Source organism: Trichechus manatus, unplaced genomic scaffold, assembly GCF_000243295.1.
Source record: "Trichechus manatus latirostris isolate Lorelei unplaced genomic scaffold, TriManLat1.0 scaffold00044, whole genome shotgun sequence".
In the NCBI taxonomy this organism is placed as follows: domain Eukaryota; kingdom Metazoa; phylum Chordata; class Mammalia; order Sirenia; family Trichechidae; genus Trichechus; species Trichechus manatus.
The window spans coordinates 7,888,796-7,909,338 of NW_004443980.1; the positions used below are offsets into that span (position 1 = coordinate 7,888,796).

Sequence of the window (20,543 nt, forward strand, 5' to 3'; positions counted from 1 at the left end):
ATTCTTCTAGTTGGTAGCTATGCTACTTCTCCTTCTTGAACTTAAAGAATCTATGTAGCAATTCATAACGTGCTGCCTTTAATAACTAATACCAATGTCTTCTTCCTTGGTGATTCAACATTTTACTGTAATCTGACCCTTAATATATTTATATATGACCTTCCTAACTAGATATGAAGGTCATGAGGACAGACAAATACCAACTAGATGCCTGCCAGGGCTGTGCTGGGGCTGAAAATCCAACAGGAATAACACAGCGATTGTCCCTGCTGTCACTAAGCTTAAAATTTTCCAGGGTACCCCCAACAGGGCATCACTCTTGGATGGAGCTCATATGGTTTGCCTATTACATAACTGATTAAAAGCTCTGACCCATTTGGGGTACAAAGTAAAGATAACTGAAAACAGTTATAAATTAATGGAATATTATTATTAGGCAAATAAATAACAGGGACCCCTGGTGTTGCAACAGTTAAGTGCATGACTGCTAACTGAAAAGGTTTTCGGTTTGAACCCACCCAGCCACTCTGCAGAAGAAAGACCCAGTGGTCTGTTCCCATTAAGAAAACCCTATGGGGCAGTTCCACTGTCACACGGGGTTGCTATGAGTCGAAAATCGACTCAACGACACCTAACAACAACAAATAAATGACAGTGCATTATTTTAAAGTATAAATGAACTGAAATAATGCTAGCATTCATACATACGCATTAGGTATTCACTATGAGTCAGAACTGACTCCACGGCCATGGGTTTGGTTTTGGTTATTAGGTATTTCACTTACATTATCTCATACATTCCTCACAAAACCCCTCTAGGTAGATTGAAACTATTTTTTTAACAGATGAAAGTCGAGACTGAAACTCAGGGGTGAGAAGTGACTTGCCCAACACTAAACAATCAGTAGGTGACCTGAAACTAGGTCTGTGTGCAATGCTTTGAAGTCTGTTTAAGGAAATACAGACTGCTGCTTCAATCCTGAACATCATTATTCACTTGTACAGTATTTCTGGGGTACCTCACGGAGTTGTTCCACCAGTTCTTTTTCTTCTCTCATCTGTTCCATCTTCCTCCGAATTGTAAACTGTGGGTCTATAGATTCCAAATTTCTCTGAGGTCTTAGAAATACTGTAATATAAAGAAAAAAGAGGCTTTATGTAGCACCTTCTACAGGTTGCCATATACGGCTACTCAGATTTAAATGAAACAAACAGTGTCTTTATTCATCCCAAATAATTCACTCACCACTCCATGGAAACAAAGACATTCCCACCTGACATGGAAAGCTTGATTAGCGTATTCTAAAGGAGACTATGGAGTCCCTGTGTGGTGCAAACGGTTAACACACCCAACTGCTAACCAAAAGGTGAGAGGTTCGAGTCCAGCCAGAGGCACCTTGGAAGAAAGACCTGGCAATCTACTTCTGAAAAATCAGCCACTGATAACCCTATGGAGCAGTTCTACTCTGACACACCTGGGGTTGCCATGAGTCGGAATCAACTCAATGGCAACTGGCTTTTAAAGAAGACTATATTTTAAGTTATCTGTATTTAAGTTATACTATATTTAAGTTAGGAGCCCTGGTGGCACAGTGGTTAAGAGCGTGGCTGCTAACCAAAAGGTCAGCAGTTCGAATCCACCAGCTGCTCCTTGGAAACCCTCTGGGGCAATTCTACTCTGTCCTATAGGGTCGCTATAAGTCAGAATCGACTCGAGGGTGACAGGTTTTTTTGGTATATTTAAGTTATACTGGTTGTGTAAACTCACAAGCTGTATTTTTTTGGTGATAATAAACCGGATCCAGGGAAGGGTTTGGGTCTTCACTGGAACCGTCCCAGGTGGCTTCTCTGATGGCTGTCCCTCCTCTTTCACTTCCCCATTGCTTCATTCTAAGTTTTCCATTGCATGCTTCACAACCTTTTCATTAAATTCAGATCATTTGTTTTATGTAAAAGACTCTAGAATTTCTCGACGTGTTAAAAATATGCACAGATTAATGTTTTTATTGGCATGACATTTTTCACATGTCTGGGTTAAGAGCTGAGTAATGATACCCAGCATTGCATTTTTAAGTGTGGAGTGGAAAAATCCTGCCTTCTATCATGTTACTGACAGTGTATCCAAAAAGTTAAGTCTTTTAGAGGTGAGCGTAGACTCCTTCTAGAAAGGGTAGCAAGATCAGAGGCAGCTTAAGAGATCATCATTGGCTACAGATTTTTAAGGTTACAAGAACAGGAAGCCACAGCAGTTCTTCCTCCCAAAGGAAGAGTAAGCCCCTTGCCCCAGAGAAAACGGCTGCTTCTAAACCCGTGAAGGATAACATATTTTAAAGACTAATAAAGAAGATACACAATATTTTACATATGGCAGAGTGATAATAGCAAGGGTCTTAATTTTTACCACGATACAAGGCTGAGAGTTGATTTAAACTTGCATTTTTACGTTCCTTGACGTTTTTGGAAACCCTGGTGGTGCAGTGGTTAAGAGCTCGGCTGCTAACCAAAAGGTCAATAGCTTGAATCCACCAGGTGCCCCTTGGAAACTCTATGGGACAGTTCTACTCTGTCCTGTAGGGTCACTATGAGTCGGAATCGACTCTATGGCAATAGGTTCGGGTTTTTTGGTTTTGAGGTTTTTATCCTATTAAGGCTGTCGACTTCCCATGCACACAAGAGGGGGCGAAGGAGCTGTTCTGAGCCATATTTGGTTTTTGGTTCCTCTGTCCTGCAGACCTTAAGCCTGTGTGTGTTGGGGAAAGTGGGGGAAGTCCTACAAAAATTCTGGGGCAAAGAACTCCAGTTTTAAAAATTAAAGCCACACAGAAAGATGCCCTGGCATACTGCAATTCTACTAGTTTCAATCACCACAATTTAAAAAATGTAGAATAAGAAGAGGATGCAACGTTTATGCTATCCTGATGAACATCTCTTAATGTGGTTCTTTGGAGACCTTTTCAATCTACTGGGTTCTTAAAAATTAAATCTGGTTTACAAATAATAATTCTTTGAAAAAAAGATTTGAGTCCATACCATATAATCAATTGTCCTCACCCAACTATGACATTTTAAATCTCAATTTGTACCTTTGAGCCAAACCACCTTAATAAATGGCTTGTATTATACCTCTCGCATTTCAGTATTTTCTTTCTCAATTGGTTCTGATCAAAACCAAAACCAAACCTGTTGCTGTTGAGTCGATTCCGACTCATAACGACCCTATGGGACGGAGCAGAACTGCCCCATAGGGTTTCCAAGAAGCAGCTGGTGAGGTCGAACTGCCGACCTTTTGATTAGCAGTTGAGCTCTTAACACTGCCCCACCAGAGCTCCAGTTGGTTCTAGGATATTTAAATCAGCATTCTGATGCTCTATGAAGACTACAGAGTTGAAGCATCTGAATAAACCCCTGACTTACAGTTAAGACCAAGCAAATGGCGAAAGAGAACGATCTAATAATGCATGTTAACATCTTCTGGAGCCTGAAACAGGAGTCGGCCTGTGGGCAGGGCCTCTGCTGCAGGCCCACTCAGGGATGTCACAGGCAAAGAGAGTCAAAAGTGTGTCTCAGGAGGCTGCCATCAAGGCCCAAAAAAGTTCGACCCCACAGGAAGTGAGACCGACTGCTTCAAGCAAGACCAGCAGGGGAAAACTGGGAAGTAGAGAAAAGTCCGACAAATTAAGAAGCGTGGAAAGAAATGAAGAATGTGTTAAACTTGCTTTTACACTAGAAGGAGCTCCTAGGTGGTGGAAACACTTAAGCACTCAGCTATTAAGTGATAAGCTGGCAGTTTGAATCTACCCAGAGGTGCCTCAAAAGAAAGGCCTGGTGATCTGCTTCCGAAAAATCAGCCACTGAAAACCCTATGGAGCACAGTTCTGCTCTAATACCCATGGGGTCACCATGGGTTGCAGTCGACCTGACAGCACCTTTTTTTTTTTTTTCACCATATAAAGCCATACAAAAACTACCCATTTAAGAGTAGTAACCAGAAGATACATCAAAATGTAAAATATAGAATGAATCCACACTCCCAAAGAAAAGAAGTCAACTAAATTTACCCAAGAAGTCAAGGAATGTGGATAGAAATGGGTAATACACACACAGCCAGCAAGCGGCACCCCAACACTGTTTACACGAAGGTAATGTTTTCTTTGGAGGTTATATTTTCCTTTGCTTTTTTTTCTGGGGGTAATCTTATCCAATACAGCATGTTTAATATTTTTAATATGTTTTTACTGGCAGACTTCATTCCGAGTATGAAACTGTCAGGAAGTTAAATGAACCGTGAGCTTTTGTTCAACAGCACGCAGTTCAAGTATCTATGCCTCGTTGGGGCCCTCCGTGAGGTATCCGGATCAGGCAGTAGTGTTTGCGTCTTAATTTCCTAGCATCCCTTTTCATCTTAAATTCCTTTGCGCCTTAAAAATACAAAATGCATGCTTGGGTATCTGCTGTATGAATGTCAGGCGATTAATGTTAAAACACACTTGGACTGTAGTTTTCCACATGACCACTTCATATGCACATAAAATTATTGGAAACCATGACTGTAATACCATGGCTTTTCTAGAATACTTGAGAATTTAAAACAAACTCCTTTAGGCTAATAAATATACTGAACATGACAGTGATTAGCTTATTTTGCAGGTTTGTCATGACAGGGTAATTATACTAGGACTATCAAAAGGTAGCTCTGATTATAGTACCTGAGTTTTTTTGTTTTTCCCCAAGTTTTATTTTCTTCCTTGCAGTACAGGCCAAATTCTACTGGTTTTTCCATTATCTCTGCCTCGTCCTCCACTCTTCTCCCTGTCCTCACCCCGGAGCTGGCAATAATGTCTGTCTCCTATGAACTTACAAAATTCTTATCTGTGTCTCTTATGGCACACACATCACTCTCCACTTCACAGTATAGATGTTTCTCTCCATTATGTTTATGACTGTTTATGTCTGCTTTCAATGTGTACCCTCCACCCCACCCCCCACTCTCAAACCCACCCGTCACAAAGCAGTGAGTTGGGCAGGATGAGCTTGTCATATGAATACATGAAACAATTGCTTCAAAAACTCCCTCATTCAATGACGAGTCTATTTAGACAGTATCTCTGCAGTGAAGATTATTCTATCCCGATAATCAGTTACCTAAATTTTTCCTCTCATGAGAAATTTCTTAAAGCTTCGTTTCCAGGTCTAAATGCATTAGACTCTGAAATAAAAGTTCCATGAAAAAGAAGATCTTGTCTGTCTTTTGCTGAGATGTATCCACAGTAACAAGCACCATGCCTATGACATAATAAACATTCAGTAGATACCTGGAGGAGTCCCTGGTGGTTCAAACAGTAACACACTCAGTTGCTAACCAAAAGGTAGAGATTTGAGTCCACCCAGAGGCACCCTGGAAGACGGACCTGGCAATCTACTTCCAAAAGGTCACTGCCATTGAAAATCCTACACAGCGCAGTTCTACTCTGACATGTGGGGTTGCTATGAGTTGGAATCGACTCGACAGCAACTGGTTGGTTGACTAGAAATTTGAGGATGTGCAAACAAACCATTTCTCTAATTGTTGTAAGAATATATTTCAGTGACACAACCAATGTCCACTGCTCTGAAAACTGCCTGAAATGCTACTTATAATTATTACATGAAATGCACTCTTTGCACAAAAATGATCAGTCCTGTATTACTAAAATTTATTACCTAAATTTAACTCAATGAGAGATTTCTGTGTGGAAATATGAGGTTTTCCAAAAGACCACTAAAAAACACACAAAGAAAAAACATAAATCCGTTGCCATCAAGTGGATTCCAACTCATAGTGACCCTACAGGACAGAGGAGAACTGCCCATAGGGTTACTAAGGAGCGGCTGGTGGATTCGAACTGCCGATCGTTTAGTTAGCAGCCAAATTGAGTTCTTTAGTGGTTTCCTTTAAAGTTAAGAACCTGTAACGGGTGTCAAGTTTAATATATAAAAATTCAAGAGCAGCAGTCTGGTGGCTTTGAGAAAACATCATGGGCTTTCAATGCAGGCTAATGCGAATCAGAAATGTGACTAGCTCATTCATTTCCTTCTGGTGTCCAAAAATGAATTAGATGCATTCCCTGCCCTCAAAGTGTTCAAACTTCATCTCTGTGGTCTTGGACTATTTACTTAACCCAGTGGCTTTTAACCCTGGTTGCTCATTAACATCACATAAAGAGCTTTAAAAACTTTACAGTGCCTGGATTCCAGGCTAGACCAAATAAATTAGCATCTCTGAGTGTAGGGGCTGGGCATCTAGAGTTTTAAAAATGCCTGGGTGATTCTAATGTGAAGCCAGGGTTAGGAACTACTGCGAAACCTCTCACATCTTCAGTTTCCTCAGGGGAAAATACACCTGTAGTGCAATATTATTGTAATGAATTAGAGAAAATGTCTGGAAACTGGCCCAAGGTGGGTCTGTCCATTCTCTGGGGATATTTTAAAAATAAACTTTAAATCAATGTAAATCAGCACTCATCAATTCATGGCAAATGAAAAAGGGAAAATCATTCAAAAGAAGAGAGGCAGAGACGAAGGATTTTTTGCCTTCAAAGTGAAGGCGAAGAGGACACATGACGAGCAGGACGAGGACACAAGAGCAAGGGAAACAGCGGAAGTTAGGTTTTGTCAAGGTAGGAAGACACTTAAGTGGAAGAGGTCCATCCAGTCCCAGGGGTGCAAAGACTGCATCCACACTTCCACCTCCTCCTCAGCCACAGTACGAGACAGAACTTTGGGGACATGGGAATTCAAACTCCTAAGAACTTTCTGGACAGTTTGCCATTTGTAAAAATCTCTTTGCACAATGAGTTCTAGAGAAAATGTGGAATTTAAAGTGAGATATTTTTGGAATGAAATATTAGAAAGAATCGAAATGAAAGGAAAATGCTAATATAAAGCAAGACAGTGAGCGAGGTATAAAAATGCCAACTTTACAAAAAAATAGTAAAAAAAACCAAACCAAACCCATTGCTGTCAAGTTGATTCCAACTCAGAGCAACCCTATAGGACAGTGTAGAACTGCCCCATAAGGTTTCCAAGGAGCAGCTGGTGGATTCAAACTGCCGACCTTTTGGTTTGCAGCCGTAACTCTTAACCCTGTGCCACCAGAACTCCAAAAATAGTAAAGAATTAAAAAAAAAAATCAATGGAGGGGCAAGTTACATTCTATGGGGTTGATATGGTAATAACATGCCGTTCATCCACAAAGGTTAAAAGATAACTGGATATTGGATAAAGGAGAAAATGTGAGGAAACAAAATTGATGTGGTAATTAGCTTGGAAATGCCAAGATACATATTGAGTAGGATCTCCTACTTAAGAGGAACAGGCGAACATTCCTCTTGCAACACTAGCTCACATATTGTGGATTCATATAGTGCAGCTGTCAGTTTGCAGTACTGTGGTGGTTTGCGTGTTGTTATAATGCTGGAAGCTATGCCACCAATATTTCAAATACCAAGGTCACTCATGACAGACAGGTTTCAGCAGAGCTTCTAGACTAAGATACACTAGGAAGAAAGGCCTGGTGATCGACTTCTGAAAATGAGCCAATGAAAACCCTATGGATCACAACAGAACATTGTCCAGTACGGTGCTGGACATCAACAGGAAAGACCAATTGCTAGAGAAGAGCATCATGTTTGATAAAAGTCGAGGGTCAGCAAAAACAAGGGAAGCCTTTAATAAGATGAACTGACACAATAGCTGTAACAATGGGCTCAAACGTACCAACGATCATGAAGGTGGCACAGGACCAGGCAATGTTTTGTTCTGTTGTACATGGGGTCACCATGAGTTGGAGCCAACTTGATGACAACTAATAACAACTTTAATTTTTGAAAATGTATTCAAATCACAAGGTAAAATTTAGCCCACAGAAAATGAAGATGAATATGAAACATCTGATCTGGGAAGCTACACAAATAATTGTAAAGAACACTTCTAAACCAAAAATTACCTGTTGCCCAGGACATACTATACAAAAAAAATTGAAAATAGGGAAAACCAACCACCAAACATTGGACGTGACTGACTGGGCCACAGAATATGGAAAACAATCCCTTGATTATTACTGTGATGCAGCATGATAGCTGTACGTCAGTTCCTGGAATTTTCACTCATAGAAAAAACACCCGCAAAATACGGCAAGGTTGTTTTCTTTTTAGAAAGATTTCACAATGATTATTTTCTAGGGATATCTTAGGATTTTAATAAAAAGAAGGCAGACTGGATTAGTACTTTGTCTATAGTGTCCTCAATAAACAACTATAGAATAAACATTGACACAGTAAGGATGAGACTATCTGAGAGTCCGATAGTTAGACTGTCTGAGGTTGACCCTATCTCTTTTCACCTCTAACTAGCAGCGTGACCCAGGCAGGTCACCTCACCTTGCTGGCTTTAGTTGGTTCATCTATAAAGATAAAAATTCAGTTTCTAACATAAGATGTCTAGTCCTTTCCAAGCTTAAAGGAAAGGCTTTCAAGTTTTAGATATCATGCCTAAGGAAATACCAAATCACACATAAATCTTTCACCCAGGCTTTATTTCCTTGAACAACATCAGACCCAGAAATAGCAATGCTTCCCAAAAAACAAAAATGCCTCCCCCTTTCTTTTTAGGTAAAGGAAAAGTTTATCAACAAAGTTTCCATTTAGCTCCTCTGCAACTTTCAGAATTTAAAATAAGATGATATAAGGAAGGGCTTTTGCTTCATTGATGTTGCTGTTTTCAATCATATTTATTTTTCAGTTAAGAATTTTAGAAGTGTATATATATTAAATTTCCTTTTATAACTGACCTTTCAAAGTCTACATTATCCTTTTACATAAGGTAACTGGATCAGCATTTTTGGTTGAATTCTGACCAGGAACCACAGCAAGTTTTTTTAAAGGATATATTTCCTATGTATTACATATGACATGGAGCCCTGGTTGCACGGTGGTTAAGAGCTACATCTGCTAACCAAAAAGGTCAGCAGTTTGAATCCACCAGCCGCTCCGTGAAAACCCTATAGGGGCAGTTCTACTGTCCTACAGGGTTGCTATGAGTTGGAATCGACTCGACAGCAACCGGTACATATGACATATTTAGATAAAAAATATTATCAGAGACTATATCTTCCCATTGTATTTGCATTGTGGTTATACCTCACCATTACTTTTTGTCCCAATAAATCATACTCTGCATCATTTAACATTACTTCTATCACTTTGTATTTCGAAGTAAAATGTTTAAAATCTTGAACTAGCATTAGACTAGAATGGAGACTAACATATTGTGGTATTAGATCAAAAAATTATATTTATTTTAATCTCTTAGGCTATTTAAGCTATTTAATGGCACAAATTAAAAGATACCCATATTTGTTTTGGCTGGGTGCCCTCAATTTTTTATTTGCACTTTTGATTCTCAGGCCAAAATTCTTCTTTTAATTTTTTTTTTTTTATTGTACTTTAGGTGAAGGTTTACAGAACAAATAGTTTCTCATTAAACAGTCAGTACACATATTGTTTTATGACATCGATTAACAACCCCACAACATGTCAACACTCTCCCTTCTCGACCTTGGAAGACCTTTTTTCTGGTGAAAATATACATAGCCAAAGTTACACCATTTCAAAAATTTCTACATTCTCAGGCCAAAATTCTTGAATATTATCTAGATTAATTTACACTCAAGAAAGTATCAAAAGTCAAAATGTGCAAATAATTTGGAAAAAAAAAAAAGGAAGAGAAGACAAGTAATTTCTCTTTTTAGGTCTGTCCCAACATGTAAGTTATTTTTGGTACAACACTCTAGGATCAGACAAGGTACCTTTTAATTACCTTAAAATCTCACATGGTAAGCACAGATAATAACAGATCAAACTCTAAATACATTTAGTGCAGAAGCAGGAGCAAGCAGAAATCACCCAAATACACAAATTCCAAATCTCTGAAAACAAGCAACAAACCAAACAACCCTAGCAGAAAAGACACAGCAGAAATCATTTTTAATTCCTCCCCAAAATTCAGACTATTCAAGATAATCAGACTAGTATGAAAAACTGCTAGAGAACAGTCCACATGCACTTTTCTAGCCTTTACTCAGGATCTCCTGTACCAGGCATGCAGTTGAACATTATCTTCAGCTGCACAGAAATGTTCAGTCTATCCACTGGCTTATTAATGAGCAAATTGAAGGATACATACAAAGCCACCTACCATTGTCACTGTCTCCTTCAGATGGAATGCTGTAGCTAGAGCTGTCCCATGTTTGTGCCTGTGTAAGTTTGTTGAAGGAGATAGGAGGAAGAGTGAGGGCAGGGTCTGCAGGAGAGCGAGAGAGCCAGTCCACGTATAGTTGCACAAGGACCAGGAAAAACCAAAGGGGCAGCAGCATTGCACAAATGGTATAAGGGTTGCATGGAAATGAAGTGGATTTCATTTATATGGGATTAATTTCAAATGTACAATATAGGAGAAGAATGAAAGATGGTGCATGGAATAAAAAGAATGATAAAAGTGAGTATTAGTACTTATCAATCATATACTTTGCATGCAGTTAATAACTGTTAATTATAATAGTTCCGCAAATCCAGATTTAAAGTACTAATGAAACATGTCAGTTGGCAGAAAGAAAGAGTACCCATAGATTATGTAGATAAAAAGCAAAAGACCTACTAGATACCTTTTTCAAAGACTTTCCAAGTAACTAACACTCTTAGCAAATAGTTTCACACAAAAAGTTTGGTTACCTAAGACAATGCTTAATACAGGTATAAATATATCTATTATTTAGAAATAAAATTATTACAGAATCAGTATTTTTCATTCATGGTTTTTTTCCTAAGGAAATGTAGAATTTTTCTTTAAAGACATCTCTAAGTCTACTGGCATGCTTTATCAGTAGCTGAATCTAGACAACTCTTTCCTCAACCCTTTAACACACAGACCTCTCATTACTGTCTTTGATACTGGTCAATATAAAAACAATTTCAACACTAGTAGAGGTTTTTAACAAACCCAGTTAACCAACAGATGCCAATCAATTTCAAGCACTTTTGAGTTGGTCATTTATGAAAATGGTAATATCTTTTTATTGTATTAAATATAGTAACTTCACATGTCCAGGAGACATCTAGTATAATTTTTTATTCAATCATAAGGCAGGGCTAGTAAAATAAATACACATGGTTTTAGGAATGAATATTTGGGTGCATGCAATTTTGTTTCTTTGGGGGTAAATCAAAGAATATCCTTCTCCCCAAAAAAAGTTTCTTGAACGGAAGCTATCAGGCAACTTTCAGAATCTAAGTTCTTCCAACTTGCTATTTTTTTATTTATAACACAGAAATCACATAAATTCACATACTTAATTTTAAAATAAAAATTAATTGGCTTTTAAAAGTTCCAGAGCTACTCAATCAAAAATGGTTTCTATCTTTCTTAATCATATGATCCTCAGTTAAGATTATTATATATATATTATTTCCTAGAAAATATAAAAAATACATACGGCAATAATTTGAAATTACTAAATAAAATGACACAATCCCAATATATCATTCTAGTTTTATAAAATTCCAATATTTCAGCTGATATTTCTAAAGATAAATTAGTATTATTTATAGCAACAAAGGAGACAGAGCTTTCAATAACCAGCACAATTTCCACATCAGGAGGAAATGGTCTTTGTTTTCTGCTGTGTAGAATAAATACTCCATTTATTTTTCACCACTACAAAAAATGTGAAATGGTTTCACAGAGCAAGTACACTGTAAGCCCTAACTTTGATGAGCTGAGTTTGGAATCTATAAAAGGAATAAAAAAAAATCACAGAAACAATTTTAAAACTGAATTGCAAAAATGTGCATTCAGAAGAATACTGTTCTTTGGAGATTTATTCAACTTTTAATTTGCTCGATATGAAAATATTTTTAAATGGTGTACAACTGCCTGCAAGGATCAGGAGAAAGTCATAGCACAATTGGAGGTCCTGGTTGTATAGAGACCATGTTCGCGGCATCCAGTCACTGCAGGCCTGGATGAGGGGAGGGGTGCCTGGACTGACCTCCGTTTCTCCCAGCACCAACCTGACGCTGTGGAAGTGGAAGCCCCACGCAGGGCCCACTGCCCAGCTCGGGCCACATATGCTCAGTGCTCTAAATGAGGCGGCCAGCATTGGAGCTTTACTTCATGTACCATTTGGCTCTCTGTAAAACATCCACTAGCCCTTGGAACACGCAAGGTATTTTTCTCAAATGGCTTTGCCTCAGGGCCCATTCAAAATGCTAGGAAACCATTACACCTGGTCACGATCAATAACTTGCTCCAGAAATTTAAAAAAAAAAAATTGCTTTTTAAAGAGTCATGTTTTGGCATATGTTTTGTTATGTATATTTTCACCACAATAAAAAAATAAAAATAAAAGAGCAAACTAGAAAAAAAAAGTGTCATCTTTGTTCTTTTTCTATGGGTACCCTTCTTCAAAATATACATATGTATAACTTCTGCTGTTGCCAAAATGCTTTATTGGAAAACCAAAGAGCATATGAGGTCCTGATTAGCTTTTGCTTTAAAGTGTCTGAGTCTTTTAACAGAATTTGCTTAAAAGCATTAATAGTGAGTGTACGCTACAAGCCAAAGAATCAAAAAGATTAAAACAAAGAAGAACCTAAAAAAAAGGTAAACAGTACCAGAACTTGAAATAAATGGAAAAAAAAACAGACAGAAGAACCACATTTCTATACATAGTCCTTCTTTTTAAAATGAATAATTATTTTGCACATTGCTATAATTTGCTTTTGTGAACATACTAATATTAAACTAAGAAAGTAGGTAATATTAGCAGAATGCTTTCATAAAAGTCTTTATGACTCCTGACCACTCACAAAAGCCTTGAAATGATCACCCTGTTATGTAAGTACATGGGACCCAGCAGGCTCAGAAAGCAGCCACTCTCCCAGAGGCTGCCCTGGAAATTTCACTCAGCAGAGCCCCAGGAACCACTGGGGCAAAGGGGTGGCTTTTTTATCTCCTCTGGGTTAAAAAACTCAATAGATTATTTCTTCTCCACTTAACACATGAGGGATGGCGTTTAATTCTCCCCAAATCCAGATTTCTGGGTTCCATGGAGGTGGGGTGACACATCCACAAGCTACTTCCCTGAGATGTTCTTTTGAACCTTGAGCCTTGAGAGAATTGGTTTCTTAAAGTCACCTTTATGAGTCAAAACGGTCTAGATAAATTAGTAAATACAGTTTTGCCTTGGGCATTGGGCGAAGAGTTACCTATGTGCAGTCAGTTTTGAGAAACAGAAACTCCAAGGTCAGATAGAAGCCGTGTTTCAGGGTAAAATGTTTTTATGTAAACACTGTTCTGGCCCTGTTTCCATGGCAATGTCATATAAGATGGGGTATAAGAATCTTTAGAAGTTCTTTCCTCTTTGGAACATTTTTGACTCCCTAGTCGAAATTCACCCCAATTCGCAAATCGTGTATTAAATAAACTTCAATCAATTTCTGTTATTGGCTCAGTATGATCTTTTGTTTTAACACACACATACACCACCTTTTTTCTTCTTTATTCTGATTCCAAAGAAGGTAATTCATTACTGATAACATGGACTAAACAGCTGAATCGATAAAAACAAAGCTCCCAAATCTGGACTCCCCAAGCTGTAGCAGGGTTCTGATGCCAAGATTCAAACTCGCCAGAGCTGACAAAGATGTTCACACTAATCACGTATAAATTTACAAGGCTAATGAGAAACCATGGAATGCTTCCTCTCCAGTGTAAGAACAGGCTCAGGCTGTAATTTACCTGATCGAGGCTTCAGGCCAAAGGGAGCTGTGCTGTTTGTGGTAGGAGAGACAGCAGGGGAATTCTCACTCATCTGTGGAGTTAGAAGGAAAGGAAATTTACAACACTAGAGCAGAACCAGACATGCTTCTCTGGGTTCAAGGATTATCACATAACCACGACATTTTTGCATTTGCTGCTGTGTGATGAAGTCCTGGCTAAAAGTTACGATAATAAATGTATCTTCACATGGAAAGTGTTTCCAGTAGCAGGAAAAAAAAAAGTTGCTTTTTTGGGATTCATTCATTTTTTTTCTTTGCTCATTAGAAAAATGTTTTATAATCATGCAAAACTAGCAATCGTTTTCTCCCCCAGCACAGGTGTGTGTGTGAGCATTTCAGCATGCATGCACATGCACACACACACACACCCCTACATCCAAAACCGGGCACCCGTGATGAAGACTCTCATAATGCTACACAATGAGGAAACAGACAACAATGAACAGATGTCTCCTCTACAGGGAAACCACCCTGAATCATTTACGGATAACGAGACATTCCAAATGTTGCCTATCACAGCAATTTTCATTCTGTTTGGGACAAAGCCACTCAGTAAAGAGGTTCCCATATTTGTTTGTTTGTTTTTTAATATATCTTATAAAAATTAATCTTTGATTATGAATAGGGGCAGATACGGCTTATGGGAGCTAACGAGAGGGAGACTGATTCCCAGAGAATCTGCAATACTCAGCTAATTACAACAGTCCTAGTGTCTGTCTTTCTGTAAAAGACATGGCAATTTGGCCATCATGAAATACCTCAGCTTTCTTTCACCTTCAGGAACCTTACCTCATTTGGAGAATACTGGCTCCCATTACTCCGTGATGTTAGATCATTCTGCACCTTAAAGAAGGAAAATAGTGCATGGTATGTTCCGCTGAACGGTAAAACTGACGAGGCAAGAACCGCATCTTTCTTGCTTCCATCACATGCCCGGCACATAGGCACGTGATGAGGATACATTAAATTAATTCATTAGGTGTATTAAGTAGCCAAGTAGGTCACACTTACATTTTCTAAAAATACAAAGCTGTCTTCATAGAAAAATCTATCTGAACTATCACACAAACGAAGGTGAGGGATTCCAGGAGCAGAGTTCAGTCCCAAGTGCCTCACTGAACATCAGTTTACCTTCGAGGTTATCAAGCTGCCTGCTGCCCCCACCGTACATCCATTTTCATTACAGGTTTTTAGAAATGGTCCAAGGCAGCAGGGGTTCCCAAATACACAGAATCACTTTGGGAGCTTTTAATAAATGCACCTGCCTGGACCCCAAATTACCTGGGCAAATCACATGCTGTCAGTTGAGCATCAGTTTGCTTTGGCAACCACTAGGTAAGAGAGAGATTTAAGAAACTTTTTGAGGTAGAACGTGCAGGACCTGGGACTGGCCATGGAAGAAGGTTCAGGACATCCTGGCTTCCGGCAGGACTGACTGGGTGGGTGATGGTGTCACTGAGCACCACAGGGAATATGGGAGCAGTTAAGTGGGAAGTTAGTACAGCTTTAGTTCAGCCGGGCAGAGAATGAGAAACTCAAGGGGGATGGAGATGAAAAGGTCAGCAGCATCTGTACATACATATCCGAACACTGGGGGCTAGCTATAGATTTGGAAGTCATTATTGTTTATGGGGTGGCTGAGTCCATGGGGGTGACCTGGTACTCCGACGGAGGGCAGAATCCTAGGCCAGCACAGGAAGGGCCCACAGTGGGCACACCCTAGCTTATTCTGTGCAGCTCTGCTTTCTTTTTTGGAGACTCTGGGTCGTGCAGATGGTTAATGTGCTCAGCTGCTAAGCAAAAGGCTGGCAGTTCAAGTCCACCCAGAAGTGCCTCAGAAGAAAGACCTGGCAATCTGCTCCCAAAAGGACACATAAAGGACATTATTACATCAACTGACAAATATGAAATATGGATGACATGTTAGATGAAAATACAATATCAACGTAAATTTATGAGGAGGTTGATAAGTGGGATATTATTATGAAAGGTAAAATCCATATTGTTAGGAAACACACACTGAAATATTTAGGGCTTAAGGGGTATGGCTGATGAAATTCAGCCTCAAATGATTCAGAAAAAAAAAAGAAACAACTATGTGTATGTGTAACAGAGAAGGGGAGAGGGAGAGAGAGAGAAGAAATGATAGAGCAAATGGGATAAAATGTTAATAACTGGTAAATATGAGTAAAGGATATATGGGTGTTTCTTATTACATATATGTATTTGTGAGCTTTTATAAGCTGAAAATTATTTCCCCTTAAAAAAAGCAGGTCTGCACAGAATCAGAAACAGCCTGTCTCAGATGGCGAGAAGACTGGAGTGGGCCCAGGGCAGCTGCAACAAGGGGTTCCCTGTTGCTCCACTGCTGGGTGAGGCAATGATGCCTTCACCCAGGGAAAGAGCTGGGCCTGTGATTTTGCCTGAACACCACACCAAAGACAATAAGAGTGGGAGAATAACAATAGCAGCTAAGATTTATTGGGTGCCCTATGTTGTGAGATCTTTCTTGAATCATCTCATTTAATGCTTACAACAGGTCTTATTATCATCCCAGTTTATGGAAAACGAGGGTAAGGCTCAGAGAGGCTAAAACCTGTGATTTGCATAATTAGCAAGTCTGAGCTGGGACTGATACCTGACCTAATTCCAGGTCGCGGTACCTAACAACCATCCATACTCTCTGGGAACATGGCTTTTTGCCTTTACCTCTCTTTTCCCCATATTTCTTCAGCACAGAGACTTGATTCCCAAACACACAGAATCACATTGAGAGCTTTGAATAAATGCACCTGCCTGGACCCCACATTACCCGGCAAATCACATGCTGTCAGTTCAGCATCAATAAGCTTTTAAGAGTGTGAAATTGTTCATGTGCAACACCTCAAGGGCTAGAAATTGGTTTGCCCACAGTCTCAGTACCTAAATCAGTCATTCTAAGCCCATTCACTATGAAGGGATGGAATAGGTTGCAACCTATGTTTCACTCTCAAGTCACCATCTCAAACCAATCTCACTATGACTTGGGTAACTTAGTCTTTCTTTGGAACTTTCTAAGCTCATCTCCAGTTTTATGTCAAAACTGCTTTCTCTACAGCCACCCAAACATAACCCCACGTTAACACTACCCAACCTACCATTACCCTGCCGCCAGGGTCCCCAGCAGTTTTCTCTTCATTATGTTCTTTTAATCCTCTTGGAAATTTCCCAAATGGTTTGTTCTTATCTTTGAAGTCCTTTCTACTAGTTCATTTCTATCTGGCCGGTTAACAGACTTCTTTCTGGGCTGTAAAAGCTGGACTGAACGGTCCTCCCTCCAGTTTCCTGACTCAACACAGCTGCACTCTCTATCTGGGTTGCCACCCCCTCACTCCAGGAGACAGTCTCACACACAGTAAGCATTTAGAGAAACTACCGACAGCAGCCAACTCTCATCTTTAAAGGCGGGTGGAGTATAATATGGTCCCAAGGTGGCACAGTCCGCTTGACTGATAACCTAAAGGTTAGTGGTTTGAACCTACCCAGTGGCACTGCAGACGAAAGGCCTGGTGATTTGCTTCCACAAAGATTACAGCCAAGAAAACCCTATGGAGCAGCTCTACTCTATAATACATGGTCGCCAGGAGTTGGCATAGACTTGATGGCAATGAGTTTGATTTTTTTGGTTTGGTATGTAATAAGCAGGCACAAAAACTAAAGAGGGTACAAAAAACAAAACAAAAAAACTACCTGTTGCTGTGGAGTCGATTCCAACTCACAGCAACCCTATAGGACAGAGTAGAACTGCCTCATAGGGTTTTTAAAGAGCGGCTGGTGGATTTGAACTGCGGCCTTCTGGTTAGTAGCCGTAGCTTTAACCACTGCGCCACCAGGCCTCCAAACCAAACTCGTTGCCATCGAGTCGATTCCGACTCATGGAAAAGTTGAACAATGCATCTTAAATAAATCTGAGCACTTCCCTGGTGAACAAACCCTTTATCTCCTGATGAATCTCTACAGAACATGGCGGCCAGTATTCTGTGGCAGGATATTGCACAGAGCTCTGGCTAACCCAAGTGCAGCCTTACCTCACACAGCGGAGATGTCTCCAGCTGCATCTGACCACTGTGGGAACAAGAGGGAAAAAAAGAAAGACATAAAGTGAAATTTAAAGGAAACATTTCCATGTAAAAATAGAAATATATTTCTGCTATTAAAATGTAAACGTACTTTAATGCAGTATATTCTAATTCTAAGGCTTCGGCTGACTCCACGGGATACAGGTTTACGACTCTTCTCTCTGTAATATCTGTACTTAACCTAAAGAATATGAAAAAAAAACAACAGACCTGAGTAAATTCACTGAACTTTTACTTTTAATGAATTCTATTGCTTTTGGGTCATATTTAGTTTAAAATGTTAGTATATAAAAAAGTTATATGTATCCTTATGATTAAGTGATGAAAAGTTTATGATAAACTTTTCAAACAACATGGTATTTTCCCACCACATGCCAAAGTATAATTTTCCATCTGCTGTTGTCATCTAGATCCAACTTATCTACTATAGAGCAGAAATTTCTGATAAAGTCATAGTCTTCATAGGTATCACATACTAAATTTTATTCTAGAACTTTATTAATTTACAGAAACAAGTAAAGTTGCTAAGAGTAAGACATAGTATATGTCTCAGGGCATTTAGCTTTAATAGGCAGACCTCTCTGATATATACTAATACTGAAAAAATAAGAATTCACAAACAATTTGATATGCATTTTTATTTTTGAAATTTTCTCACATATGGTTTTTGAATTCCTGCAATTTTAAGAAGTAGATTTGTTTTTAAGACTTACAAAACCAGGAATTTCTATAAGTTATATAAAAGTTATAAAGCCCTTTAAAGGGCAGGAATGAGTTATTATACATTTCTACTGAAGGTGCTATCAAACTAACAATCAAAAGTCCTTGAGAAAAGAAGACAAGATAAAGGCAAAACAGGACAGCAATAAACAGAAAAAAAAATTCTGATGTTAAGGTTGTATAAAACGTAAAGCTCCAAAATTTACCCCAATGATTAGTGGCTTAACTATAAGTAAAAAAAAAAACAAAACAAAACAAAACAAAAAAAAAACCTGGATCTATAAAATATGAGATAAAGGAAAAATTCAATGTGTATGTAAACTTTCTTGTTACTAATATTCAGTCCCAAGCAGCTAGGAATAAATGACCTCTCGAAGTGCCCTCTCTTTATAAAAAGCAAAAACAGGGTTCTATTACACTAGCTCACAGAAACATTATAATAAAATTAGAATTGTCATTTTGTAATAATTATTTCAGCATAAAAAGAAGGACCTAAGAAGGCCAAAGTAGTGGATTATTTTATGGAGAAAATGAAATCTATGTAAAGTTTTACAACATAATATAATTTTAAAGTAGTACCCCATAAAGATGCAAATCTAAAGTCACTTGAAAGGTGGCTTAGGGATGTTTCATTCCACAATGTGGAACACATCCACCATAATTCCAGCTTGCTCAATAATCTTAGCAGCTCATGGACTCAGATATTTCAGAGCTGGAAAGGAATTTCAACCCACTTCTCAAAGAGGATGATGCAACTGAGGCCTGGGGCGAGGAGTCACTTCCTCCTCCTTACCACTGGGCCAGGTCCAGATTTCCACACCACTGGTACTTACACCTGGAGTCTCTGGTGGTGCAGTTAATGCGTTTGGCTGCTAACTGAAAGACTGGAGATTCAAGTCCATCCAGATGTGCCTTGGATGAAAGGCCTGGTGAACTACTTCTGAAAAATCAGCCATTGGAAACCCTACGGAGCACAGCTCTACTCTGATGCACATGGGGTCACAATGAGTCAGCACTGACTCCATGGGAACTGGCTGCCTCCATTTCAAGCACTTAAATAATTACACTTACAAATAACTGCTCAAGGCAATCTCTAGCTACCACAGTTTAAGTTCTCACAAAGCCAAGGCTGTGCCTTGTTCAACTTTATATCCCCCAAGGCACACATTGAAGATCTTGCCACTCTCTAAGCACTCTAATGTCCACAGAATTGAAATGCTTTTCAAATCAATCACTGAAGCTTTTCAGCCATTCACAGTTAACCTGACTCCAACTAAACATGGCTGGTAGACTCTCTCAGGCACACTGGGATTCACTGACCACCCTTTTCTTATTCCAAGAACTGCTGTGGGATCATGTCAATGTTCACCCTATGTAAGACCACACCACCTTCATACTTCCCAAGACTCCTGAAAAGTTTACTAGGGATAAGCTTTGCATCTATTTCTCTAGTGATAAGGTAGTTACTGGAGTCCCTGGGTGGTACAAACGATTAACACGCTTGGCTTCTAACTGAAAGGTTGAAGGCTCAAGTTCACCCAGAGGTACCCTGAAAGAAAGGCCTGAAGATCTACGTATGAAAAATCAGCCACTGAAAGTCCTATTAGAGAGCACAGTTCTACTCTGACACACATGGGGTTGACATGAGTCAGGGTTAATGGGCAGTAACTGGTGAACAGGTAAGTTAGTTATTACATGATACAGGATATACTGTCTTGCTTAAAAACATTTTGTCCACGGGAATTCCATTATCCCTAGCTAAAACCTCTTGCCGTCAAGTCGATTCCAACTCATAGCGACCCTATAGGACAGAGTAGAACTGTCCCATAGG

At 39.2% G+C, this 20,543-nt stretch overlaps 1 protein-coding gene across 7 annotated transcripts in view; it reads right to left on the minus strand.

The window, feature by feature from the left end:
• Window positions 1-20,543, minus strand: part of LRCH1 (leucine rich repeats and calponin homology domain containing 1) — a 267,358-nt gene that overhangs the window by 42,585 nt on the left and 204,230 nt on the right. For 4 of the 7 annotated variants that reach the window (XM_023731580.1, XM_023731579.1, XM_023731583.1 and 1 more), the window contains exons 12-17: window positions 18,084-18,173; window positions 17,942-17,978; window positions 14,664-14,717; window positions 13,834-13,906; window positions 10,234-10,338; window positions 1,020-1,129 (exon numbers count right to left, since the gene is read on the minus strand). In XM_023731580.1, coding sequence (XP_023587348.1) covers window positions 1,020-1,129; window positions 10,234-10,338; window positions 13,834-13,906; window positions 14,664-14,717; window positions 17,942-17,978; window positions 18,084-18,173 — 469 coding nt within the window. The remainder of the gene's footprint in view (window positions 1-1,019; window positions 1,130-10,233; window positions 10,339-13,833; window positions 13,907-14,663; window positions 14,718-17,941; window positions 17,979-18,083; window positions 18,174-20,543) is intronic. The other 3 variants (XM_023731582.1, XM_023731581.1, XM_023731584.1) reach the window with 2 other exon arrangements.